This window comes from Bombina bombina, chromosome 2, assembly GCF_027579735.1.
Source record: "Bombina bombina isolate aBomBom1 chromosome 2, aBomBom1.pri, whole genome shotgun sequence".
In the NCBI taxonomy this organism is placed as follows: domain Eukaryota; kingdom Metazoa; phylum Chordata; class Amphibia; order Anura; family Bombinatoridae; genus Bombina; species Bombina bombina.
In genome coordinates, this window is record NC_069500.1 from 954,803,203 (window position 1) to 954,826,017 (window position 22,815).

At 38.4% G+C, this 22,815-nt stretch overlaps 1 protein-coding gene across 1 annotated transcript in view; it reads right to left on the bottom strand.

Moving 5' to 3' along the window:
• LOC128649898 (hematopoietic prostaglandin D synthase) overlaps positions 1 to 22,815 on the bottom strand; it is a 253,935-nt gene that overhangs the window by 20,846 nt on the left and 210,274 nt on the right. The window contains exons 4-5 of the mRNA XM_053703439.1: positions 4,048 to 4,157; positions 2,421 to 2,519 (exon numbers count right to left, since the gene is read on the bottom strand). Coding sequence (XP_053559414.1) covers positions 2,421 to 2,519; positions 4,048 to 4,157 — 209 coding nt within the window. The remainder of the gene's footprint in view (positions 1 to 2,420; positions 2,520 to 4,047; positions 4,158 to 22,815) is intronic.

The following is a 22,815-nucleotide window of genomic DNA, read 5'->3' on the forward strand; positions in this document are numbered from 1 at the left end:
ATACCCTAATGTTTCTCCTACTGTTCCTTGTTCCCTTGGCAGAATGACTGGGGGATGAGGGGAGTGGGGGAGGTATTTAAGCCTTTGGCTGGGGTGTCTTTGCCTCCTCCTGGTGGCCAGGTTCTTAATTCCCACTAGTAATGAATGAAGCCGTGAACTCTCCTCGATGGAAATAAAATTATCAGGTAAGCATAATTTATGTTTTCTTAAAAAAAATAGATAACCCCTTTATAAAGTAAAAACAAAAGAGCGCCTCATAGTGTAGACTATGTGATTTATGAAACAAATAAAAATAAAAATCCCAAATGGGTCACTCACAAGTGAGATGGCACTGTATAGACGAATAGTGCAAATAGGCAGGCTGGATGTCTAAGGAGGAATTCCCCTGGATTTTTATGCCAGGAGCATCTGCCTGCCTATTTGCATTATTCCTCTATACAGTGCCATCTCACTTGTGAGTAACCCATTTGGGATTTTTTTTCATAAATCACAGGGATTTTTCTTTTATTTAAGGTATCATGTGTAGTATAGTGCCCCCTGTCTACTTTGTATATAAAGTGACTGTTATAATCTCTTTATTACCCATTCCCCAGTTTTTCATAATCAACACAGTTATATTAATACACTTTTTACCTCTTATTACTTGTCTCTAAGCCTCTGCAGACTACCCCCCTTATTTAAGTCCTTTTGACAGAGATGCATTTAGCCAATCAGTGCTGACTCATAAATAACTTCACGGGAGTGAGCACACTGTTATCAAAATATGACACACATGAACTAGCGCTGTCTATCTGTGAAAAACTGTCAAAATGCACTGAGATAAGAGATGGCCTTCAAGGGCTTAGAAATCAGTTTATGAACCTACCTAGGTTTAGCTTTCATCAAAGATACCAAGATGATAAAAGTAAATTGGAAAGTTGTTTAAAATGGCATGCCCTATCTGAATCATGAAAGTTTAATTTTGACTAGACGTTCCCTTTAAATACAATATATATATATATATATATATCTATATCTATATATATATATATATCTCTATATATATATATCTATCTCTATATATATATATCTATCTCTATATCTATCTATCTCTATATCTATCTATCTATCTATCTATCTCTCTATCTCTATCTATCTCTCAATCTATATCTATCTATCAATCTATATCTATCTATATCTCTTTCTATATCTCTATCTATCTATCTATCTATCTCTCTCTATCTATCTATCTATCTATCTCTATCCATCTATCTATCCATCTATCTATATCTATCTATCTATCTCTATCTTATCTATCTATATCTGATGTTGTTGTTATACATATATATATATAATTCCAAAAAGAAGCAGGCACTCTCCGTTTGAACTTCAAAATAATTTTACTTAGTGACGTTTCGGGGTTTCACCCCCGTCCTCAGACTTAGTAAGTCTGAGGACCGAAACGTCACTTAGTAAAATTATTTTGAAGTTCAAACGGAGAGTGCCTGCTTCTTTTTGGAATTGTGTACTACTTTGCTGTGCACCCCGGATTATAATTGCGAGTGCTTTTACCTCTGGATTTTGTTCATATATATATATATATATATATATATATATATATATATATATATATATATATATATATATATATACACATATACATATATATATATATATATACACACACACGTTTTCAGCAACTTGACTGCAAAGAGCTCAAATGTACTTATATATATTTATATGTATACATATATATTTGTGTGTTTATATGTGTATGCATGTCTGTAAATACATAAATACACGTACAAATACATATATATATATATAATTAATGTAGATAAATATACATACCTACACACACATTGTATGTATCTCTGTTAAAGCCCTTTGCCTGCCTTTTTTTCCTAACACCTGAGAGCTAATATCTTTTTATTCCAATTTTTTATTATTATTTTTTATTAAAAAGTGCTATTATAAGTGTAAGTATACTTTTATTGTATTTTTCATGTGTTTTGTGCAACCTTTTATACAAGCTTAACAGTTAACCAGAGCTCTGAAGTCAATCTATCCCAATGCGCGTTAAATTAAATTGCACTCAAGTGAACAAGTTTACTTTCAACTTGTAATAAGCCGCGATAAACCATTTATCGCTCGCATGCAAGAGTTAGCGTGCCACTCGTAATCTAGCCCTTAGTATAGATATACCTATATATATATATATATATATATATATATATATATATATATTTTTTTTTTTATATATATATTTTTTGTTAAGCTGTAAAATGTAGTGATCTATAATAAATATTTCCGTTAAGTATACTAAGAAGTGAATACATATAGCAAAACCATATGCATCTATTTTATTTCCATTTGTATCATACAAGGGATTTCTAATACATTTACATTCTACTTCAAAAATAAATTACATATATACTTACAGAGTCACCAACAAACCAGACATGGTCTCCCAAGGATTTTTCCAAGCTAATCAGTAGGTCTGGTGCAGCTTTGGCCACATACTCTGTTTGCTTCCGTTTCTAAAATATAATACAGAACTCAAAATGTTATTAATGTTTTAACTTAGTGCTGTTAAGTTTTCTAGAATAAAAATAGAGACTTATAAAAGGATATTCTTAAACAATTTTTTTATAGGCTCATGATGGGGAACTCATTGGCTACACTTATTCAAAGCAAGAATTATGCACTTAAAGGGAAACTGAAGCCAAATTTTTTCTTTAATGATTTAGATAGAGCATGCAATTTTAAGCAACTTTCTAATTTACTACTATTATTTTTTCTTCGTTCTCTTGATATCTTTATTTGAAAAATCAGTAATGTAAGCATAGGAGCCGGTCCATTTTTGGTTCAGACACTGGATAGCGCTTGCTGATTTGTGGCTACATGTAGCAAGCTCTACCCAGGTGCTGAACCAAAGATGGTTCGGCTCGTAAGCTTACATTCCTGTTTTTTCAAATAAAGGTACCAAGAGAACGAAGAAAAAATGATAAAAGGAGTAAATTAGAAAGTTGCTTAAAATTGCATGCTCTATCTGAATCATGAAAGAAAAAATTTGGCTTCAGTATCCCTATAATATTTGGTTTATAGAGTGGTTACAGTGATTTTTTAACATTGTGTTGCTGCATATATAATACAGAGGCTTACCTGTCAAATTAAAAGTATATATCTCTATCTATACACACATATAGGCAAGACTAAAAAATTCTGGGTACATTTGTATTTATACAAAATTGGACTGAGTAAAACTGGAATTTTTTAGTGTACCTATGTAGGTGTCTTCAAATGAAATGGATAGTACTTTTTATTAGTATGGCCTCACATGCCACCGTTACATGAACACAAAGTACGCAAAAAAATGATAGACATATTGCGTAGTACAAGTCTGCATGTATAGCCTACTTGCCCATGTTATCCGAGAACACCAGGTAAAACAACTAGTGAATGGCTGATACCATCACACCCCCCTTCTGACGTATATGTAGTTAACATTCGGATAATCCATACGACACAGCCGCATTCTGATTAGCGGCCGCGATCACATGGTCAGGAGACGCATCTCCTCCCGGATTGGCTGGCGCTTCTACAAATGAGCACTAACAAGGCCGATCTGCGCCTTTGACAAAGCAGTAGGCGAAACGAGCGTCAGGTGTTCACACTGCTTTATACCTTGTACAATTGTTGGCCTTAATTGGCAATATAGATAAGTTTTAGGAGCATACCTTTAATATAATTTGGGGTTACATGATATGATAATTTTTCAAGGTGGCTAATAGTAGTTAGCGGTGGTTGATATATCAACATAACGGTGATACCGAGTGTACCGTGCCCATGACTTGGGATTGTTCGGTCCTCCCGCTTTTTATCACGCTAGCCTCACGTAACATAGTATGAATCATAAATGCTCTTACTGTATATTTATTTCTCAATTAAAAAGATACGGGTTTCTTTCCCATGGGTAATAGGAGAAGCTAGTTAATTAATAAAAATACTAATAATAATACCCATTAATAATAAATAATTGACTGTATCTGTGAGTACAAAACTTACTTTTTCTGCTTCATTTTCTGCTTCCCAAGGAAACTCAGATATGAAGTCATCAATTGAATCTATAATAGCATCAACACGAAGTTGTTCCAAATCAGATTTACCTGTCAATCCTGTGAGTAAAAGAAAAAAAACAAAACGTACAAACCTTAAAAAAAATGCCACTTTTTATAGACTGATTAGCAGTTAATTAGGGACATGAAAAACAAACATTTTCTGTCATGATTCAGATAGATCATACAATATTAAAGAACTTCCAATTTACTTATTTGATCAAGTTTGCTTCAACCTCTTTGTATTCTTTGGTGAACGAGGAGCAATGCTAGCTGAGCGAATGACAAGAGGCATATATGTGGAGCCACCAATCAGTAGCTAGCTCCCATTAGTGCATTATTGCTCCTGTAAGGTAGAAGAGAAAAGAGAGTACCTCATAGTGTAGATATCACTGTGCAATTGAGTGGTGAAGTGTAGTGTAATCCAGTGGAAAGGTACTCACAAGTGAGGTGGCACTTTTCGCTAAAAAAGTGCAAGCAGTCAGTACGCTGACCAAAAAGGTGCAGTGGAATCTGGTTGGGCATTTCACTGTCGGGATATCGTCAGACAGGACCCTGGTGGTGTTTGGAGCCGTGCTCCACGGAGTCTCTCTTTGTCCCGGTGTGAAACAATCTGTTTAAGGGGGACTGGTAAAAGCTGACTGGAAAATGTTTCTCGGCCTCTAGCTCCTGGCCGTTTCTCGGCCTCTAGCTCCTGGCCGTTTCATCAGATAAATTACGTACAAGGTTTCAGAGTAAGTTTAAAAAGGTGTACATATCACCTGATTGGATAAATGAAAGCCAATAAAAACGTTTGTGACATTGATAAAAAAACTACAATTTGTTAGACATTTTTTGATAAGAACAGATTATTCCTGGTGAAAGGGGAATAACTACTGGTATAGGAAATATCTATTGGTTGAAACGGATTAATAAAATGTCAAAAAGAATACTTATTAAAAAATATATGAAAATTGAAAGAGCGGATATTTGAAAATGGTCTTCTATAAAAAGACATTATGATTAATATTATAGAAGACCATTTTCAAATATCCGCTCTTTCAATTTTCATATATTTTTTAATAAGTATTCTTTTTGACATTTTATTAATCCGTTTCAACCCTATAGATATTTCCTATACCAGTAGTTATTCCCCTTTCACCAGGAATAATCTAATCTGTTCTTATCAAAAAATGTCTAACAAATTGTAGTTTTGCAACAATGTCACAAACGTTTTTATTGGCTTTCTTTTATCCAATCAGGTGATATGTACACCTTTTTAAACTTACTCTGAAACCTTGTATGTAATTTATCTGATGAAACGGCCAGGAGCTAGCGGCCGAGAAACGCATTATTAGCTCTATTAAACCTGTTTTTAATTGCTAAGTTTGGATTACTTCCATTTCTTGCCAGTTTTTATAACCCGTGAGATGTTACTGACATTTTCCAGTCAGCTTTTACCAGTCCCCCTTAAACAGATTGTTTCATACCGGGACAAAGAGAGACTCCGTGGAGCACGACTCCAAACACCACCAGGGTCTGACGATATCCCGACAGTGAGACGCCCAACCAGATTCCACTGCACCTTTTTGGTCAGCGTACTGACTGCTGCAAATGTCAGCCTGCCTGCTTGCACTTTTTTAGCGAAAAGTGCCACCTCACTTGTGAGTACCTTTCCACTGGATTACACTACACTTCACCACTCAATTGCACAGTGATATCTACACTATGAGGCACTCTCTTTTCTCTTCTACCTTATAGATACCTGATTCACCGCCAGCACCAAGAGAAGCAGCCTCAAAACACCGAACTCCTGTATCCATTTGTAGATTCACCTGAAACCACGAACATTTGTTTCTCCCTTTGAACACTTTTTGGTTTATATTCCAGACTTCAGAACTTAACGGTCATGTTTTATGTCTTTCACAGAAAGGACACTTATGTTTTCTAATCACTGTTTGCAACATACAGTTACTCATAGACCACTATTTTTTATTTCCAAGTGTTACTTATGTTTTTTGTCTTTATGCACATTTAATCTCATTAGTCCTTTTTTTCCCAGGGATTCACTTTTTGTACACAGAAAGCATATAATATATATTATTTTTTTTTGCTAAAGCGGATTGACATTTTGCACAAAATTATCTATCCCCATTTCGGTTTTTACATTACGTCATTTATTATTATATATTTTATACTTTCCCTATACTATCCATAGGCGCATCTTATTTATATTTTACACCTCGGTGTAAAATATACATCCATTATTGCTCCTGTGTCTACCTAGATATGCATTTCAACAAAGTATACCAAGAGAATTAAGCAAACTAGATAACAGAATTGAATTGGAAAGTTATTTAAAATTGCATGCACTATCTGAATTATGAATAACAATTTTTGGGTTTCATGTCCCTTTAAGACAATATGATTTTGCCCAGAAACCAATAAGTGAGCTCTATTTTCCTGACTGCTAATATTACAGAAGCAACTTTTTATACTGTTTATGAGTTTATAGTAAGATTCTGCATTATTAGCTAGATTACAAGTTTGTGCATTCGTCTTTAAACGCTGAAAATATGGTATTATCATTGTTAAAACAGCACCGCAGCCATTACAAGTCTTGACGGTATAGGCGTACCGCAAGCCTTTTAGCCTGTAACGCAACGTCGGTACCGCACTCAAAAAAAATGACTTTTTTTCATGGGATTCCCATAGCGCTGGTATTAAGAGTTTTGCGGTCAGGCTAAAAAGCAAGGGTTACAGCCTAAAACCACAAGATCCGTAACGCCATCTAAAGTCAGTAGTTATGAGTTATGTTACAGCTTTGTAGCGTAAAACTCATAACTAAACTGTTACAAAGTACACTAACACCCCTAAACCGAGGCCCTCCCGCATCGCAAACCCTAAATTAAATTTATTAACCCCTAATCTGCCGTTCCCGATATCGCCGCCACTAATAAAATTTAGTAGCCTATTCCGCTGCTCCCCAACATCATCACCACTATACTAAAGTTAACCCCTAAACCGCCGCCCTCCTGCATCGCAAACACTATTTAAATATTATTAACCCCTAATCTGCCGTCCGCCCACATCGCCCCCACTATACTAACGTTTTTAAACCCTACACCGTTGCCACTATAATAAACCTATTAACCCCTAAACTTACCTGTGAAATAAAACCTAAGCTAGCTACAATATAACCAATAGTTATATTGTAGCTAGCTTCGGTTTTATTTTTATTTCACAGGTAAGTTTGTATTTATTTTAACTAGGTAGACTAGTTAGTAAATAGTTATTAACTATTTAATAACTACCCAGTTAAAATAAATACAAAATTACCTGTCAAATAAAACCTAAGCTACCTTACACTAAAACCTAAAATTACAAAAAATAAAAAACCTACCATTGCAAAAAATAAAAAAACGAAATTATCCAAAATAAAAAATTATTCCTATTCTAATACCCTTTAAAAAAAAAAAAACACCATCCCAAAATAAAAAAAGCCTAATCTAAAATAAACTACCAAGGGCCCTGAAAGGGGCTTTTTGTAGGGGATTGCCCTAAAGATAATAGCTCTTTTCCTACAAAAGAAAAACAAAGACCCCTTAAAAAAAATACATTACACAAAATAACAAACAAATTATCAAAAAAATAAAAAAATATTCCTTTTCTAATACCCTTTATAAAAAAAACACCCCAAAATAAAAAACCTAATCTAGAATAAACTACCAATGGCCCTTAAAAGGGCCTTTTGTAGGGGGCGGAGCAAGCCCAGAAGCTGATCGGAAGCACATTACTTCAGCTCCGCTGAAATTATACATAAAACCTGCTTTTTCGACCATCAGATTCAGCTCGAATTGGAAGTTCTAGTGGCTTTTGTGATCATCAGCGACTGCTTTTGAGCCCAGACAAATACGTTGAGAAGGAGAGAATTGTGGCTCTTTGGATAAACTCATAATTCTACTGCGTGTAAGCGGCCATCTTTCCATCCACGCGGCAATACATCAACTCAGAGGCGAAACTACAGATTGTCCCTCATACTCAGATCGGAGCCACTAGTCAACAGAAACACGATCAGAACTTGTCATTTAATGAATCCGCTGCAGTACAGGGCTTATTACATCTAAGGTGGAGCGCTCTATACAAGTAACAGGAATTTTAAGCTGCGCAACTCAAGCTGTCTACTCCCATATTACCCACCATGGAGGTCAGTATACAGAACATGCAGGCCCTCTTTCTGGACTTTAAGTTGATGCTGCTCAGGGACCTGGGCAGCTGGCTTGAACCAAATACAGATGAGCGGACAAGGACCCTTACTTCTGCAGTATCTTTGCCCACGGACAGCCAGAGGGACGGCAGTGAGCACTTCAAACACGTTGGTCAGACCCGGATCTTACGATGCGGCTGATCCCCCGGACAAGGACACAATTTCTGTAGCCCACTAGCTGACAAGAGCAAAAATCTACAGATCGGATCTTTACATTTCTATACGAGATAGAATACAGGAGAGAAGAGCCCTAACATTTTGACCGCACATGCAGCACTGCCCCTTTGGCAATTGGTCTGGAAAGAGACTACAAACAGTTTATTCCCATACTGCAAACTTGGAATAGGTTAACTTTAGTAACTCTACCTTCCATGGATACAAGATCTCAATATAGTTTGAATTTTTGATTTTGTAATCTCTATATAGTTTTTCATTAGTTCCTACTGTTACTATTGATTTATATGACAATGTCTCTAATTTAAAATATAAGACAATGAATAGGGAAAATTTTAATATTATATTTAGTCTTTAGTCATTGCCCATTTTACTGTTCTGATAATACAATATATACTGTTTGTGGACAGCAACCTAGCCCTAGGTTACATAACCTTTGCCGCTACCAATATGTTAGTTGTTTGTTGTGAATCATTATCTATTCTTTTAAACAGCACGCTACTTGGGTATAGGGCCCATACCCGGGTAGAAAGGCATGTCACTAAAAGATTATCAATAGTTGATTACTCTCATATTACAGTATCAGTAGGGCAGATTTGTGATGGCATTGTGCAGACTTAAATACCTCAAAAGTATGTCCCCATCACAAGCAAGACTAATTTATAAGGAACCCGAAAAATAAGAATGTTTATATTTATTTGTCCTAAATACATGGACACTCATCTTAGATGCAGACGCTATATATTAACATTGACAATAGACTGTTTTGATAGTAACGTGACTGGGTTTAGGTCTTATGATATATGATGGCTTGCTAGCACGATCTATCTGTCTGCATAATCCCTAATATTGAAAGGCTATATTGCTTTGTTGGTTATTACTATGAGGTTTGATTTATTTCTAGCCTACTTAATATTGCGGCCATTAATAATCCCTCCCTTATTTTATCTACTACTTACTCTATATTGATTCATCTGAGTAACTAGGCCCATAGGTGACCATACTTGATCTAAGGGGAATAGATACTAGAGAACATCAATAAAAATGAGGTTTCACTTTTTATAATTCAATTTACAAAGTAGACTATTACTTTAAGCAATGCTACTGATACACTATATGCTCTTATTTTTTTTATTGTAACATGTCCCTTGAGAATAATGGAAATTGAGGGCCCAATCCGATATGCAGTGTCGCCCGCAAATGGGTTTGGTATCACATATACGGCGTAACCTAGAAGGTACGCTTGTATATTTCTGCCTTCGGACGTAGTTTTTTGGCCCATAGACAGGTATACCAAACCCGCGCAGTTTGGTATCCAATATACAGCGTAAGGACTTATGGGGCGAAAATTGAGAAATCTTACTACATTTTCACCTCGCCACAAATTGCAGGCATAGTAAGCCTTACGCTGTGTATTAGAGCCCCGTAGCTCCCTAAACTGGCTGCTAAATAAAACCTAACACCTAACGCATGTGCAATGTCTATCTACCTGTCAACCGCGAACTGCTAAATAAAACCTAACACCTAACGCATGCGCAATGTCTATCTACCTGTCAACCGCGATCCCCCGCCGCAATCCCTAATAAAGTATTTAACCCCTAAACCGTGGCTCCCGGACCCCGCCGCCACATACATTAAATGTATAACCCCCTAATGTGAGCCTTTACCACGCCGCCATCTATATTACCTACCCCCTAATGTGAGCCTCTTACACCGCCGCCATCTATATTAACTACCCCCTAATGTGAGCCCCTTACACCGCCGCCAGCTATATTAAAATTATTAACCCCTAATTTAACCCCCCTACACCGCCGCAACCTATATTAAAATTATTAACCCCTAATCTAATCCCCCTAAAGTAATCACCTCTATTACCAGCCCTTAAAAGGGCCTTTTGCGTGACATTGCCCCAAAGTAACAGCTCTATTGCCAGCCCTTAAAAGGGCTTTTTGCGGGGCATTGTCACAAAGTAATCAGCTCTTTTGCATCTAATCTAAATCCCCCTACACCGCCGCCACCTATAATAAATGTATTACCCCCTAATCTAATCCCCCCTACACCGCCACCACCTATAAAAAATGTATTACCCCCTAATCTAATCCCCCTACACCGCCGCCACCTATAATAAATGTATTACCCCCTAATCTGACCCCCTACACCGCCGCCACCTATATTAACTATATTAACCCTAATAATATTAGGGTTAATATAGTTAATATAGTTATTAGATTATATATATTAACTATATTAACCCTAATTATATTAGGGTTAATATAGTTAATATAGTTATTAGATTATATATATATATTAACTCTATTAACCCTATCTAACCCTAACACCCCTAACTAAATTCTTATTAAAATTAATATAATTAATATTAATATTATTAATTAAAATATTCCTTTTTAAAACAAAATACTTACCTATAAAATAAACCCTAATGCCTAGATTTAGAGTTCTGCGTTAGCCGTCCAAACCAGCGTTAGGGGGTCCTAACGCTGGTTTTGGCCGCCCGCTGGTATTTAGAGTCAGTCAGGAAAGGGTCTAACGCTCAATTTCCAGCCGCGACTTTTCCATACTGCAGATCCCCTTACGCCAATTGGGTATCCTATCTTTTCAATGGGATCTTTCTAACGCTGGTATTTAGAGTCTTGGCTGAAGTGAGCGTTAGAACTCTAACGACAAAACTCCAACCGCAGAAAAAAGTCAGGAGTTAAGAGCTTTATGGGCTAACGCCGGTTCATAAAGCTCTTAACTACTGTGCTCTAAAGTATACTAACACCCATAAACTACCTATGTACCCCTAAACCGAGGTCCCCCCACATCGCCGCCACTCTAATAAAAATTTTTAACACCTAATCTGCCGAACGCACACCGCCGCAACCTACATTATCCCTATGTACCCCTAATCTGCTGCCCCTAACATCGCCGACCCCTATATTATATTTATTACCCCCTAATCTGCCCCCCCCCAATGTCACCGCTACCTACCTACACTTCTTAACCCCTAATCTGCCGTCCGGACCTCGCTGCCACTATAATAAATGTATTAACCCCTAAACCGCCTCACTCCCGCCTCAAAAACCCTATAATAAATAGTATTAACCCCTAATCTGCCCTCCCTAACATCGCCGACACCTAACTTCAAGTATTAGCCCCTAATCTGCCGACCGGACCTCGCCGCTACTATAATAAATGTATTAACCCCTAAAGCTAAGTCTAACTCTAACACTAACACCCCCCTAAGTTAAATATAATTTTTATCTAACGAAATAAATTAACTCTTATTAAATAAATTAATCCTATTTAAAGTTAAATACTTACCTGTAAAATAAACCCTAATATAGCTACAATATAACGAATAATTATATTGTAGCTATTTTAGGATTTATATTTATTTTACAGGCAACTTTGTATTTATTTTAACTAGGTACAATAGCTATTAAATAGTTATTTATTATTTAATAGCTACCTTGTTAAAATAATTACAAAATTACCTGTAAAATAAATCCTAAGTTACAATTAAACCTAACACTACACTATCAATAAATTAATTAACTAAACTATCTACAATTATCTACAATTAAATCAACTAAACTAAATTACAAAAAAAACAAACACTAAATTACAAAAAATAAAAAAAGATTACAAGAATTTTAAACTAATTACACCTACTCTAAGCCCCCTAAAAAAATAACAAAGCCCCCCAAAATAAAAAAAATGCCCTACCCTATTCTAAAATAAAAAGTTAACAGCTCTTTTACCTTACCAGCCCTTAAAAGGGCGTTTTGCGGGGCATGCCCCAAAGAAAACAGCTCTTTTGCATTTAAATAAACATACAATACCCCCCCAACATTACAACCCACCACCCACATACCCCTAATCTAACTCAAACCCCCCTTAGAAAACCTAACACTAAGCCCCTGAAGATCTCCCTACCTTATCTTCACCACGCCGAGTATCACCGATCCGTCCAGAAGAGGGTCCGAAGTCTTCATCCTATCCGGCAAGAAGAGGACATCCGGACCGGTAGACATGTTCATCCATCCGGCGCGGAGCGGGACCATCTTGAAGCAGCCAATGTGGATCCATCCTCTTCTTCCGGCGACTCCCGACGAATGAAAATTCCTTTAAGTGACGTCATCCAAGATGGCGTCCCTCGAATTCCGATTGGCTGATAGGATTCTATCAGCCAATCGGAATTAAGGTAGGAAAAATCTGATTGGCTGATTGAATCAGCCAATCAGATTCAAATTCAATCCGATTGGCTGATTGGATCAGCCAATCAGATTGAGCTCGCATTCTATTGGCTGATCGGAACAGCCAATAGAATGTGAGCTCAATCTGATTGGCTGATTGGATCAGCCAATCGGATTGAACTTGAATCTGATTGGCTGATTCAATCAGCCAATCAGATTTTTCCTACCTTAATTCCGATTGGCTGATAGAATCCTATCAGCCAATTGGAATTCGAGGGACGCCATCTTGGATGACGTCACTTAAAGGAACCTTCATTCGTCGGGAGTCGCCGGAAGAAGAGGATGGATCCGCGTTGGCTGCTTCAAGATGATCCAGCTCCGCGCCGGATGGATGAAGATAGAAGACGCCGCCTGGATGAACTTGTCTACCGGTCCGGATGTCCTCTTCTTGCCGGATAGGATGAAGACTTCGGACCCTCTTCTGGACCTCTTCTTGCCGGATATGATGAAGACTTCGGACCCTCTTCTGGACGGATCGGTGATACCCGGCGTGGTGTCATGTTCTGTCTCAGGATATCATGTGAGAGCCTCATTGTCTGGAACATTTGCTTTAAAGGAAGATTAGTAGAAGCCATACTGATTGAAAATGAAAACAAATTTATTTAAACAACAAAATAATTTGTTTAAGCAAATACTTGCAGAATATTTAAATATGCTACTCAGGTATGTTAAGACCACATACCGCAGGAGTGAAAATAAAGAAAACTAGTAAGCAGAGATGCAGATTCAAAAAGGAAAGTCTTTCTCTTGGTAATAACTGAAATGTAAGATTTGCACAAGGCAGGAAACAACTTGCAAACTGGTAACAGGTTTAAAGGTAAAGTCTCTCTCCTTGTAATTGCTGAGTGCAGGAATAGCACAATGCAGGAAACAACTTGCAAACTGGTAACAGGTTTAAAGGTAAAGTCTCTCTCCTTGTAATTGCTGAGTGCAGGAATTGCACAATGCAGGAAACAACTTGCAAACTGGTAACAGGTTTAAAGGTAAAGTCTCTCTCCTTGTAATTGCTGAGTGCAGGAAATGCACAAGGCAGGAAACAAACTTGAAGATTGGTAACAGGTTTAAAGGTAAAGGCTTTCTCCTGGTAATACCTTGTAAACAGGTGCAAAGGAAATCTTTCTCCAAAGAAATACAGGAAACAGGTTCTGACTTGACAAAACAGATCCAATGTGAAGACACTAATGCAGACTAAAAGCCCTCCTTAAATAGGGAGGTTTTGCACAGGGTTGGTTCTGATTAATTCCAGAATTGAGAACACCTGTGTGTTGCACAGGTGTAATAACAAGTAAGGCAAATAGTTATTTATCAGATCTTTTAAGATCCATGCTATTGCTAGAACTGGCTGTGGCTCAACATGTAAGCAAACAGAAATAGCAACCACAGAGCCACAGGTTCAAATCCCCACACAGCCCTTCTTAGCAGAATGCCTCCCAGACCTTTTCTTTTTCTTTTTCGTCTGGAGGCTTGGTTCATGACAGATGCCCCCTCCAAAGAGCGCACTCTGGGCGCTCAAAGCCTGTTCAAACATCTGAAGGTGGGATTTACGAACAAGTGTTCCATTTGAAGCCCTAATACAATCAGATGGAATGGATTCTTTGCTTGGAACAGCTGCCTGAGATTGGGGACCCTTAGAAGATATCCCTGTAGGCATAACAAGAGCTGAAAAACCAAGACAGTTTTGATTTAGAGGTTCCTGATTATACCCAGCAGCTTGCAATGGACTGGCTGATAGGCAGGGTACCTCCGGGTAGGAAAAGACCTCTCCTTCAGAGTCAAGGAATTCGTTATCTGGGTCATATTTGCCTGATGGGTAGAGTACCTCTGGGTAAGGTATGACCTCTCCTTCAGAGTCCAGGAATTCATTTTCTGTGTCATTTATATCCAATTCAACCATCTCATCCAATTCTTTCTCAGTCAATGAGTAGCTGGGTGAAGGTGGTACAAGGAGGTGTGGATCTTTAGAATTGGCAGAGTCTGATTCAGCTGGAAGGTTTGTCACTTTTATGTCTGATGAGTGACTTTTGTTAGCTGGATCTCCAGCCAGGGCAGAAACAAGGTAATGTGCAGGATTTCCAGGAGGTATTTTTGCAGAGTTCCCCAATGTGGTTGATGCAGAAACAGACGCAGTGGTATGGGTAATGGATGTAGTTGGAGTTGTAGTCCCAATGACCATCTGTTTCAAATCAGGTACCATTTCTTGAAGCGTGTTAGAAACGGTTGTTTGTAGAATTGATGTATTCTCAGTAGCTGGATCTTCTCCAGGAGTATCTTTAAGTTTGCTAGTGGAAGAATAATTTGTTCCCTTAACATCAGAGTCCATTTTAAACTTGGCTATATCTCGACTTGATCCTCTAGGGGGTCTTACTGGACACCCTGTGATGTGGTGACCAGTTCCCCCACAATAGAAACAGAGGTTAAGCTGTCTTCGCCGAATTTTCTCCTCTTCTGTTAAGGGTTCTTTAAAACCTTTCCTTGTTTGGGAGGTAACTTTAGACAAGGTTTCGGTTGGGAGAGATAACATTTCCACCAGCTCCATAAAGTTAATGAGTATGTCCTTAATAAACTTTAACACTGAATCCAATATAGCAATAATCCCAGAGGGCTCTTTTTTAGGGTCTTCACATTCTGTCATGTTCTGTCTCAGGATATCATGTGAGAGCCTCATTGTCTGGAACATTTGCTTTAAAGGAAGATTAGTAGAAGCCATACTGATTGAAAATGAAAACAAATTTATTTAAACAACAAAATAATTTGTTTAAGCAAATACTTGCAGAATATTTAAATATGCTACTCAGGTATGTTAAGACCACATACCGCAGGAGTGAAAATAAAGAAAACTAGTAAGCAGAGATGCAGATTCAAAAAGGAAAGTCTTTCTCTTGGTAATAACTGAAATGTAAGATTTGCACAAGGCAGGAAACAACTTGCAAACTGGTAACAGGTTTAAAGGTAAAGTCTCTCTCCTTGTAATTGCTGAGTGCAGGAATAGCACAATGCAGGAAACAACTTGCAAACTGGTAACAGGTTTAAAGGTAAAGTCTCTCTCCTTGTAATTGCTGAGTGCAGGAATTGCACAATGCAGGAAACAACTTGCAAACTGGTAACAGGTTTAAAGGTAAAGTCTCTCTCCTTGTAATTGCTGAGTGCAGGAAATGCACAAGGCAGGAAACAAACTTGAAGATTGGTAACAGGTTTAAAGGTAAAGGCTTTCTCCTGGTAATACCTTGTAAACAGGTGCAAAGGAAATCTTTCTCCAAAGAAATACAGGAAACAGGTTCTGACTTGACAAAACAGATCCAATGTGAAGACACTAATGCAGACTAAAAGCCCTCCTTAAATAGGGAGGTTTTGCACAGGGTTGGTTCTGATTAATTCCAGAATTGAGAACACCTGTGTGTTGCACAGGTGTAATAACAAGTAAGGCAAATAGTTATTTATCAGATCTTTTAAGATCCATGCTATTGCTAGAACTGGCTGTGGCTCAACATGTAAGCAAACAGAAATAGCAACCACAGAGCCACAGGTTCAAATCCCCACACAGCCCTTCTTAGCAGAATGCCTCCCAGACCTTTTCTTTTTCTTTTTCGTCTGGAGGCTTGGTTCATGACACGTGGTGAAGATAAGGTAGGGAGATCTTCAGGGGCTTAGTGTTAGGTTTTTTAAGGGGTGTTTGGGTAAGATTAGGGGTATGTGGGTGGTGGGTTGTAATGTTGGGGGGGTATTGTATGTTTATTTAAATGCAAAAGAGCGGTTTTCTTTGGGGCATGCCCCGCAAAAGGCCCTTTTAAGGTAAAAGAGCTGTTAACTATTTATTTTAGAATAGGGTAGGGCATTTTTTTATTTTGGGGGGCTTTGTTATTTTTTTAGGGGGCTTAGAGTAGGTGTAATTAGTTTAAAATTCTTGTAATCTTTTTTTATTTTTTGTAATTTAGTGTTTTTTTTGTTGTAATTTAGTTTAGTTGATTTAATTGTAGATAATTGTAGATAGTTTAGTTAATTCATTTATTGATAGTGTAGTGTTAGGTTTAATTGTAACTTAGGTTAGGATTTATTTTACAGGTAATTTTGTAATTATTTTAACTAGGTAGCTATTAAATAGTTATTAACTATTTAATAGCTATTGTACCTAGTTAAAATAAATACAAAGTTGCCTGTAAAATAAATATAAATCCTAAAATAGCTACAATATAATTATTCGTTATATTTTAGCTATATTAGGGTTTATTATACAGGTAAGTATTTAGCTTTAAATAGGATTCATTTATTTAATAAGAGTTAATTTATTTCGTTAGATAAAAATTATATTTAATTTAGGGGGGTGTTAGGGTTAGGGTTAGACTTTAGGGGATAATACATTTATTATAGTAGCGGAGAGGTCCGGTCGGCAGATTAGGGGTTAATACTTGAAGTTAGGTGTCGGCGATGTTAGGGAGGGCAGATTAGGGGTTAATACGATTTATTATAGGGTTTTTGAGGCAGGAGTGAGGCGGTTTAGGGATTAATACATTTATTATAGTGGCGGCGAGGTCCGGTCGGCAGATTAGGGGTTAAGAAGTGTAGGTAAGGTAGCAGCGACGTTGGGGGGGCAGATTAGGGGGTAATAAATATAATATAGGGGTCGGCGATGTTAGGGGCAGCATATTAGGGGTACATAGGGATGATGTAGGTTGCGGCGGTGCTCGGAGCGGCAGATTAGGGAAAATGCAGGGGTCAGCGATAGCGGGGGCGGCAGATTAGAGGTTAATAAGTGTAAGGTTAGGGGTGTTTAGGCTCGGGGTACATGTTAGGGTGTCAGGTGCAGACTTAGGAAGTGTTTCCCCATAGGAGCTGAACGCTGCTTTTTTGCAGGTGTTAGGTTTTTTTTCAGCTCAAACTGCCCCATTGTTTCCTATGGGGATATCGTGCACGAGCACGTTTTTTAAGCTGACCGCGTCCGTAAGCAAAGCTGGTATTGAGAGTTGAAGTGGCGGTAAATATGCCTGTACGCTCCCTTTTTGGAGCCTAACGCAGCCCTTCAGAGAACTCTAAATACCAGCGTTGTTTAAAAGGTGCAAGGGGAAAAAAACAGGCGTAGCTAACGCACCCCTTCTAACGCAAAACTCTAAATCTAGGTGTAAGATAGCTACAATATAATTAATAATTACATTGTAGCTATTTTAGGGTTTATATTTATTTTACAGGTAACTTGGTATTTATTTTAACTAGGTACAATAGCTATTAAATGGTTAATAACTATTTAATAGCTACCTAGTTAAAATAATTACCAATTTACCTGTAAAATAAATCCTAACCTAAGTTACAAATACACCTACACTATCAATAAATTAAATAAACTACTAAATACACTAAACTAAATTACAAAAAACAAACACTAAATTACAAAAAATAAAAAAAAGATTACAAGAATTTTAAGCTAATTACACCTATTCTAAGCCCCCTAATAAAATAACAAAGCCCCCCAAAATAAAAAAATGTCCCTAACCTAATCTAAATTACAAAAGTTAACAGCTCTATTACCAGCCCTTAACCCCTTAAGGACCAGCGACGTACCCTGTGTCACTGGCCTTTTTTTGGGACTTGATTGTTTTATATAGCGCGGTCTTGCCACCAGCGTTGAGACTGCTCCTGAAAAAACCCTTAACGACCAGTGACATACAGGGTACATTGTTGTCATTAAGGAGTTAAAAGGGCCTTTTGTGGGGCATGCCCCAAAGAAATCAGCTCTTTTGCCTGTAAAAAAAACAACACCCCCCATTACAACCCACCACCCACATACCCCTATTCTAACCCACCCAATCCCCCCTTAAAAAAACCTAAGTCTAACCCCCAAGTGCTCCTTACCTGTCCTGAAGACCGGCGGAGAAGGTCCTGTTCCAGGCGGCGACCTCTTCTTCTTCCAGGATCCAGCTGGCGCGGAGCGGAGGAGTTGAAGACCGATGACCGCGGAGCTGAAGACCGTCCATCTGGAACTGAAGACCGGCGATGCTGGAACTGAAGATCGGCGACGCTGGAACCGAAGACCTCTGGAACTGAAGACCAGAGCCGGAACGTGGAGGATCCTCTTCATACGATCGCCGCCGTACACTGAATAGGAATTCAAGGTACGCGATTAAAAATGGCGTCCCTTGAATTCCTTTTGGCTGATTTGAGCCTTCAAATTCAAATCAGCCAATCGAATGCGAGCTACTTTAATTCTATTGGCTGATTTGAATAGCCAATAGAATAAGAGCAACTGTAATTCTATTGGCTATTCTAATCAGCCAATAGAATTACAGTTGCTCTTATTCTATTGGCTATTCAAATCAGCTGATAGAATTAAAGTAGCTTGCATCCGATTGGCTGATTTGAATTTGAAGGCTCAAATCAGCCAATAGGAATTCAAGGGACGCCATTTTTAATAGCGTACTTTGAATTCTTATTCAGTGTACGGTGGTGATCATATGAAGAGTATCCTCCACGTTCCGGCTCCGGTCTTCAGTTCCAGAGGTCTTCGTTCCAGCGCCGCCGATCTTCAGTTCCAGATGGACGGTCTTCAGCTCCGCTGTCATCGGTCTTCAACTCCTCCGCTCCGCGCCGGCTGGATCCTGGAAGAAGACATCTCCGCCTGGAACAGGACCTTCTCCGCCGGTCTTCAGGACAGGTAAGGAGCACTTGGGGGTTAGACTTAGGTTTTTTTAAGGGGGGATTGGGTGGGTTAGAATAGGGGTATGTGGGTGGTGGGTCAAAAAGTAATCGGCTCTTTTGCCTATAATCTAAATCCCCCTACACCGCCGCCACCTATAATAAATGTATTACCCCCTAATCTAATCCCCCTACACCGCCGCCACCTATAATAAATGGGGGGGTGTTGTTTTTTTTACAGGCAAAAGAGCTGATTTCTTTGGGGCATGCCCCACAAAAGGCCCTTTTAAGGGCTGGTAATAAAGCTGTTAACTTTTGTAATTTAGATTAGTGTAGGGAATTTTTTTTATTTTGGGGGGCTTTGTTATTTTATTAGGGGGCTTAGAATAGGTGTAATTAGCTTAAAATTCTTGTAATCTTTTTTTATTTTTTGTAATTTAGTATTTAGTTTTAAATAGGAATATTTTAATTAATAATATTAATATTAATTATATTTATTTTAATAAGAATTTAGTTAGGGGTGTTAGGGTTAGATAGGGTTAATATAGTTAATATATATAATCTAATAACTATATTAACTATATTAACCCTAATATAATTAGGGTTAATATAGTTAATATATATAATATAATAACTATATTAACCCTAATATAATTAGGGTTAATATAGTTAATATAGGTGGCGGCGGTGTAGGGGGGTCATATTAGGGGTTAATCTATTTAATATAGGTGGCGGCGGTGTTGGGGGATTAGATTAGGGGGTAATACATTTATTATAGGTGGCGGCGGTGTAGGGGGATTAGATTAGGGGGTAATACATTTATTATAGGTGGCGGCGGTGTAGGGGGATTTAGATTATAGGCAAAAGAGCCGATTACTTTTTGACAATGCCCCGCAAAAAGCCCTTTTAAGGGCTGGTAAAAGAGCTGATTACTTTGGGGGAAATGGCCCGCAAAAAGCACTTTTAAGGGCTGGCAATAGAGCTGTTACTTTGGGGCAATGTCACACAAAAGGCCCTTTTAAGGGCTGGTAATAGAGGTGATTACTTTAGGGGATTAGATTAGGGGTTAATGTATTTAATATAACTGGCGGCGGTGTAGGGGGATTAAATTAGGGGTTAATAATTTTAATATAGCTGGCAGCGGGGTAGGAGCTCACATTAGGGGGTAGGTAATATAGATGGCGGCGGTGTAAGGGGCTCATATTAGGGAGTAGGTAATATAGATGGCGGCGGTGTAAGGAGCTCACATTAGGGGGTAATATAGATAAAATAGGTGGCGGCGGTGTAGGAGGCTCACATTAGGGGGTAATATATATATAATGTAGGTGGCGGCGGGGTCTGGGAGCGGCGGTTTAGGGGTTAATAACTTTATTAGGTGCGGCGGGGTCTGTGAGCGTCGGTTTAGGGGTTAATACATTTATTATTATTAGGAGAGTGAAGGGGGATAGCGGATAGAGGGGTATACGTGTCGGGCTATGTTTAGGAGACGTGTTAGACAGTACGGGTGATTTAATAACTTAGTCAGGTTTTTTATGCGGTGGCAGTTTCTAAAGTGCCGTAAGTCACTGGCGACTCCAGAAATTTGTACTTACACAGATTTCTGGACATCGCTGGTTTGTCAGACTTACGGCACTTTAGCGTCTGACAGCGCCGTATATAAGATAGCTCGAGTTGCGAGCTGAAACTACGGGCGGCGCAGGTTTCCATGCTTGCTCCGAAACCTGCGCCGTATATCGGATCGCGCCCTGAATTTTCAATGTATACTATACGTTTTGAAAACCTCAATAAAAAATTTTGGTTAAAAAAAAAAAAAAAAAGGGCCTTTTGTAGGGCATTGCCCTAAGTTAAACAGCTCTTTTACTTGAAAAGAAATACAAAGTCCCACTAACATTACAAACCCCCACCCCCCCAAAATAAAAAAAAATATCTAAAAAACTTAAGCTACCCATTGCCCTGAAAAGGGCATTTGGATGGGCATTGCCCTTAAAGGGCATTTAGCTCTTTTACTGCCAAAACCCTAATCTAAAAATAAAACCCACCCAAAAAATCCTTTAAAAACAACTAACACTAACCCCAATACGATCCACTTACAGTTTCTGAAGTCCCGCTTGAACGATCTTCATCTCGGCGGTGAGGTCTTCATCCAGACGGCCTCTTCAATCTTCATCCCGGCAGCATCTTCTATCTTGATCCCGGCGGCGTGGAGCGGGTCTATCCTGAAGACATTCGGCACGGAGCATCCTCTTTATACGGTCACAACCGTATACTAAATCTTCAATGCAAGATACGCGATCCAAGATGGCGTCCCTTGCATTCCTATTGGCTGAAAATTTTGAATCAGTCAATAGGAAGTAGAGCTGCTAAAATCCTATTGGCTATTCAAATCAGCCAATAGGATTTATGCAGCTCTCATTCTATTGGCTAATTCGAATTTGCCAATAGAATGAGAGGGACAACATCTTGAATTGCGTACCTTGCATTGAAGATTCAGTGTACGGCGGCGACCATATGAAGAGGATGCCCTGTGCCTGATGTCTTCAGGATGGACCCACTCCGTGCCTCCGGGATCGAGATAGAAGATGCCGCCTGGATGAAGATTGAAGAGGCCGCCTGGATGAAGACTTCTCGCCACTTGGATCAGGACTTTGCAGCCGGGATGAAGATTGAAGAGGCCGCCTGGATGAAGACTTCTCGCCACTTGGATCAGGACTTCACGGCCGGGATGAAGATTGAAGAGGCCGCCTGGATGAGGACTTCAATGCTGGGATGAAGCTTGTTCAAGCGGGACTTCAAAAATTGTAAGTGGATCGTCAGGGGATTAGTGTTAGGCTTTTTTAAGGGCTTTTTGGGTGGGTTTTTTTTTAGTTTAGAGTCTGGGCAGTAAAATAGCTAAATGCCCAAACAAATGCCCTTCTCAGAGCAATGGGTATCTTTTTTAGATAGTTTTTTCTATTTTGTAGGTTGGGGGGGTCTTTGTAATTTTTTTTTCACTAAAAGAGCTGCTATCTTTAGGGCAATGCCCAAAAAAAGGGCATTTTAAGGGCCATTGGTAGTTTATTCTAGATTAGGTTTTTTATTTTGGGGTGTTTTTTATGGGTATTAGAATAGGAACATTTTTTTTATTTTTGATAATTTGTTATTTTTGTAATGTATATTTTTAGGGGGGATTTTTTTTTTTTAGCAAAAGAGCTGTTTAACTTATGGCAATGCCCTACAAAAGGCCTTTTTTAGGGCCCTTGGTAGTTTGGGGGGTGGGGGTTTGTATAGTGCCCTTGGTAGTTTATTCTAGATTAGGCTTTTTATTTTGGGGTGGTTTATTAAAAAGGGTATTAGAATAGGAATAATCTTTATTTTTTTGGATAATTTTGTTTGTTTGTTTTTGTAATGTTAGGTTTCAGTGCAAGGCAGGTTAGGTTTT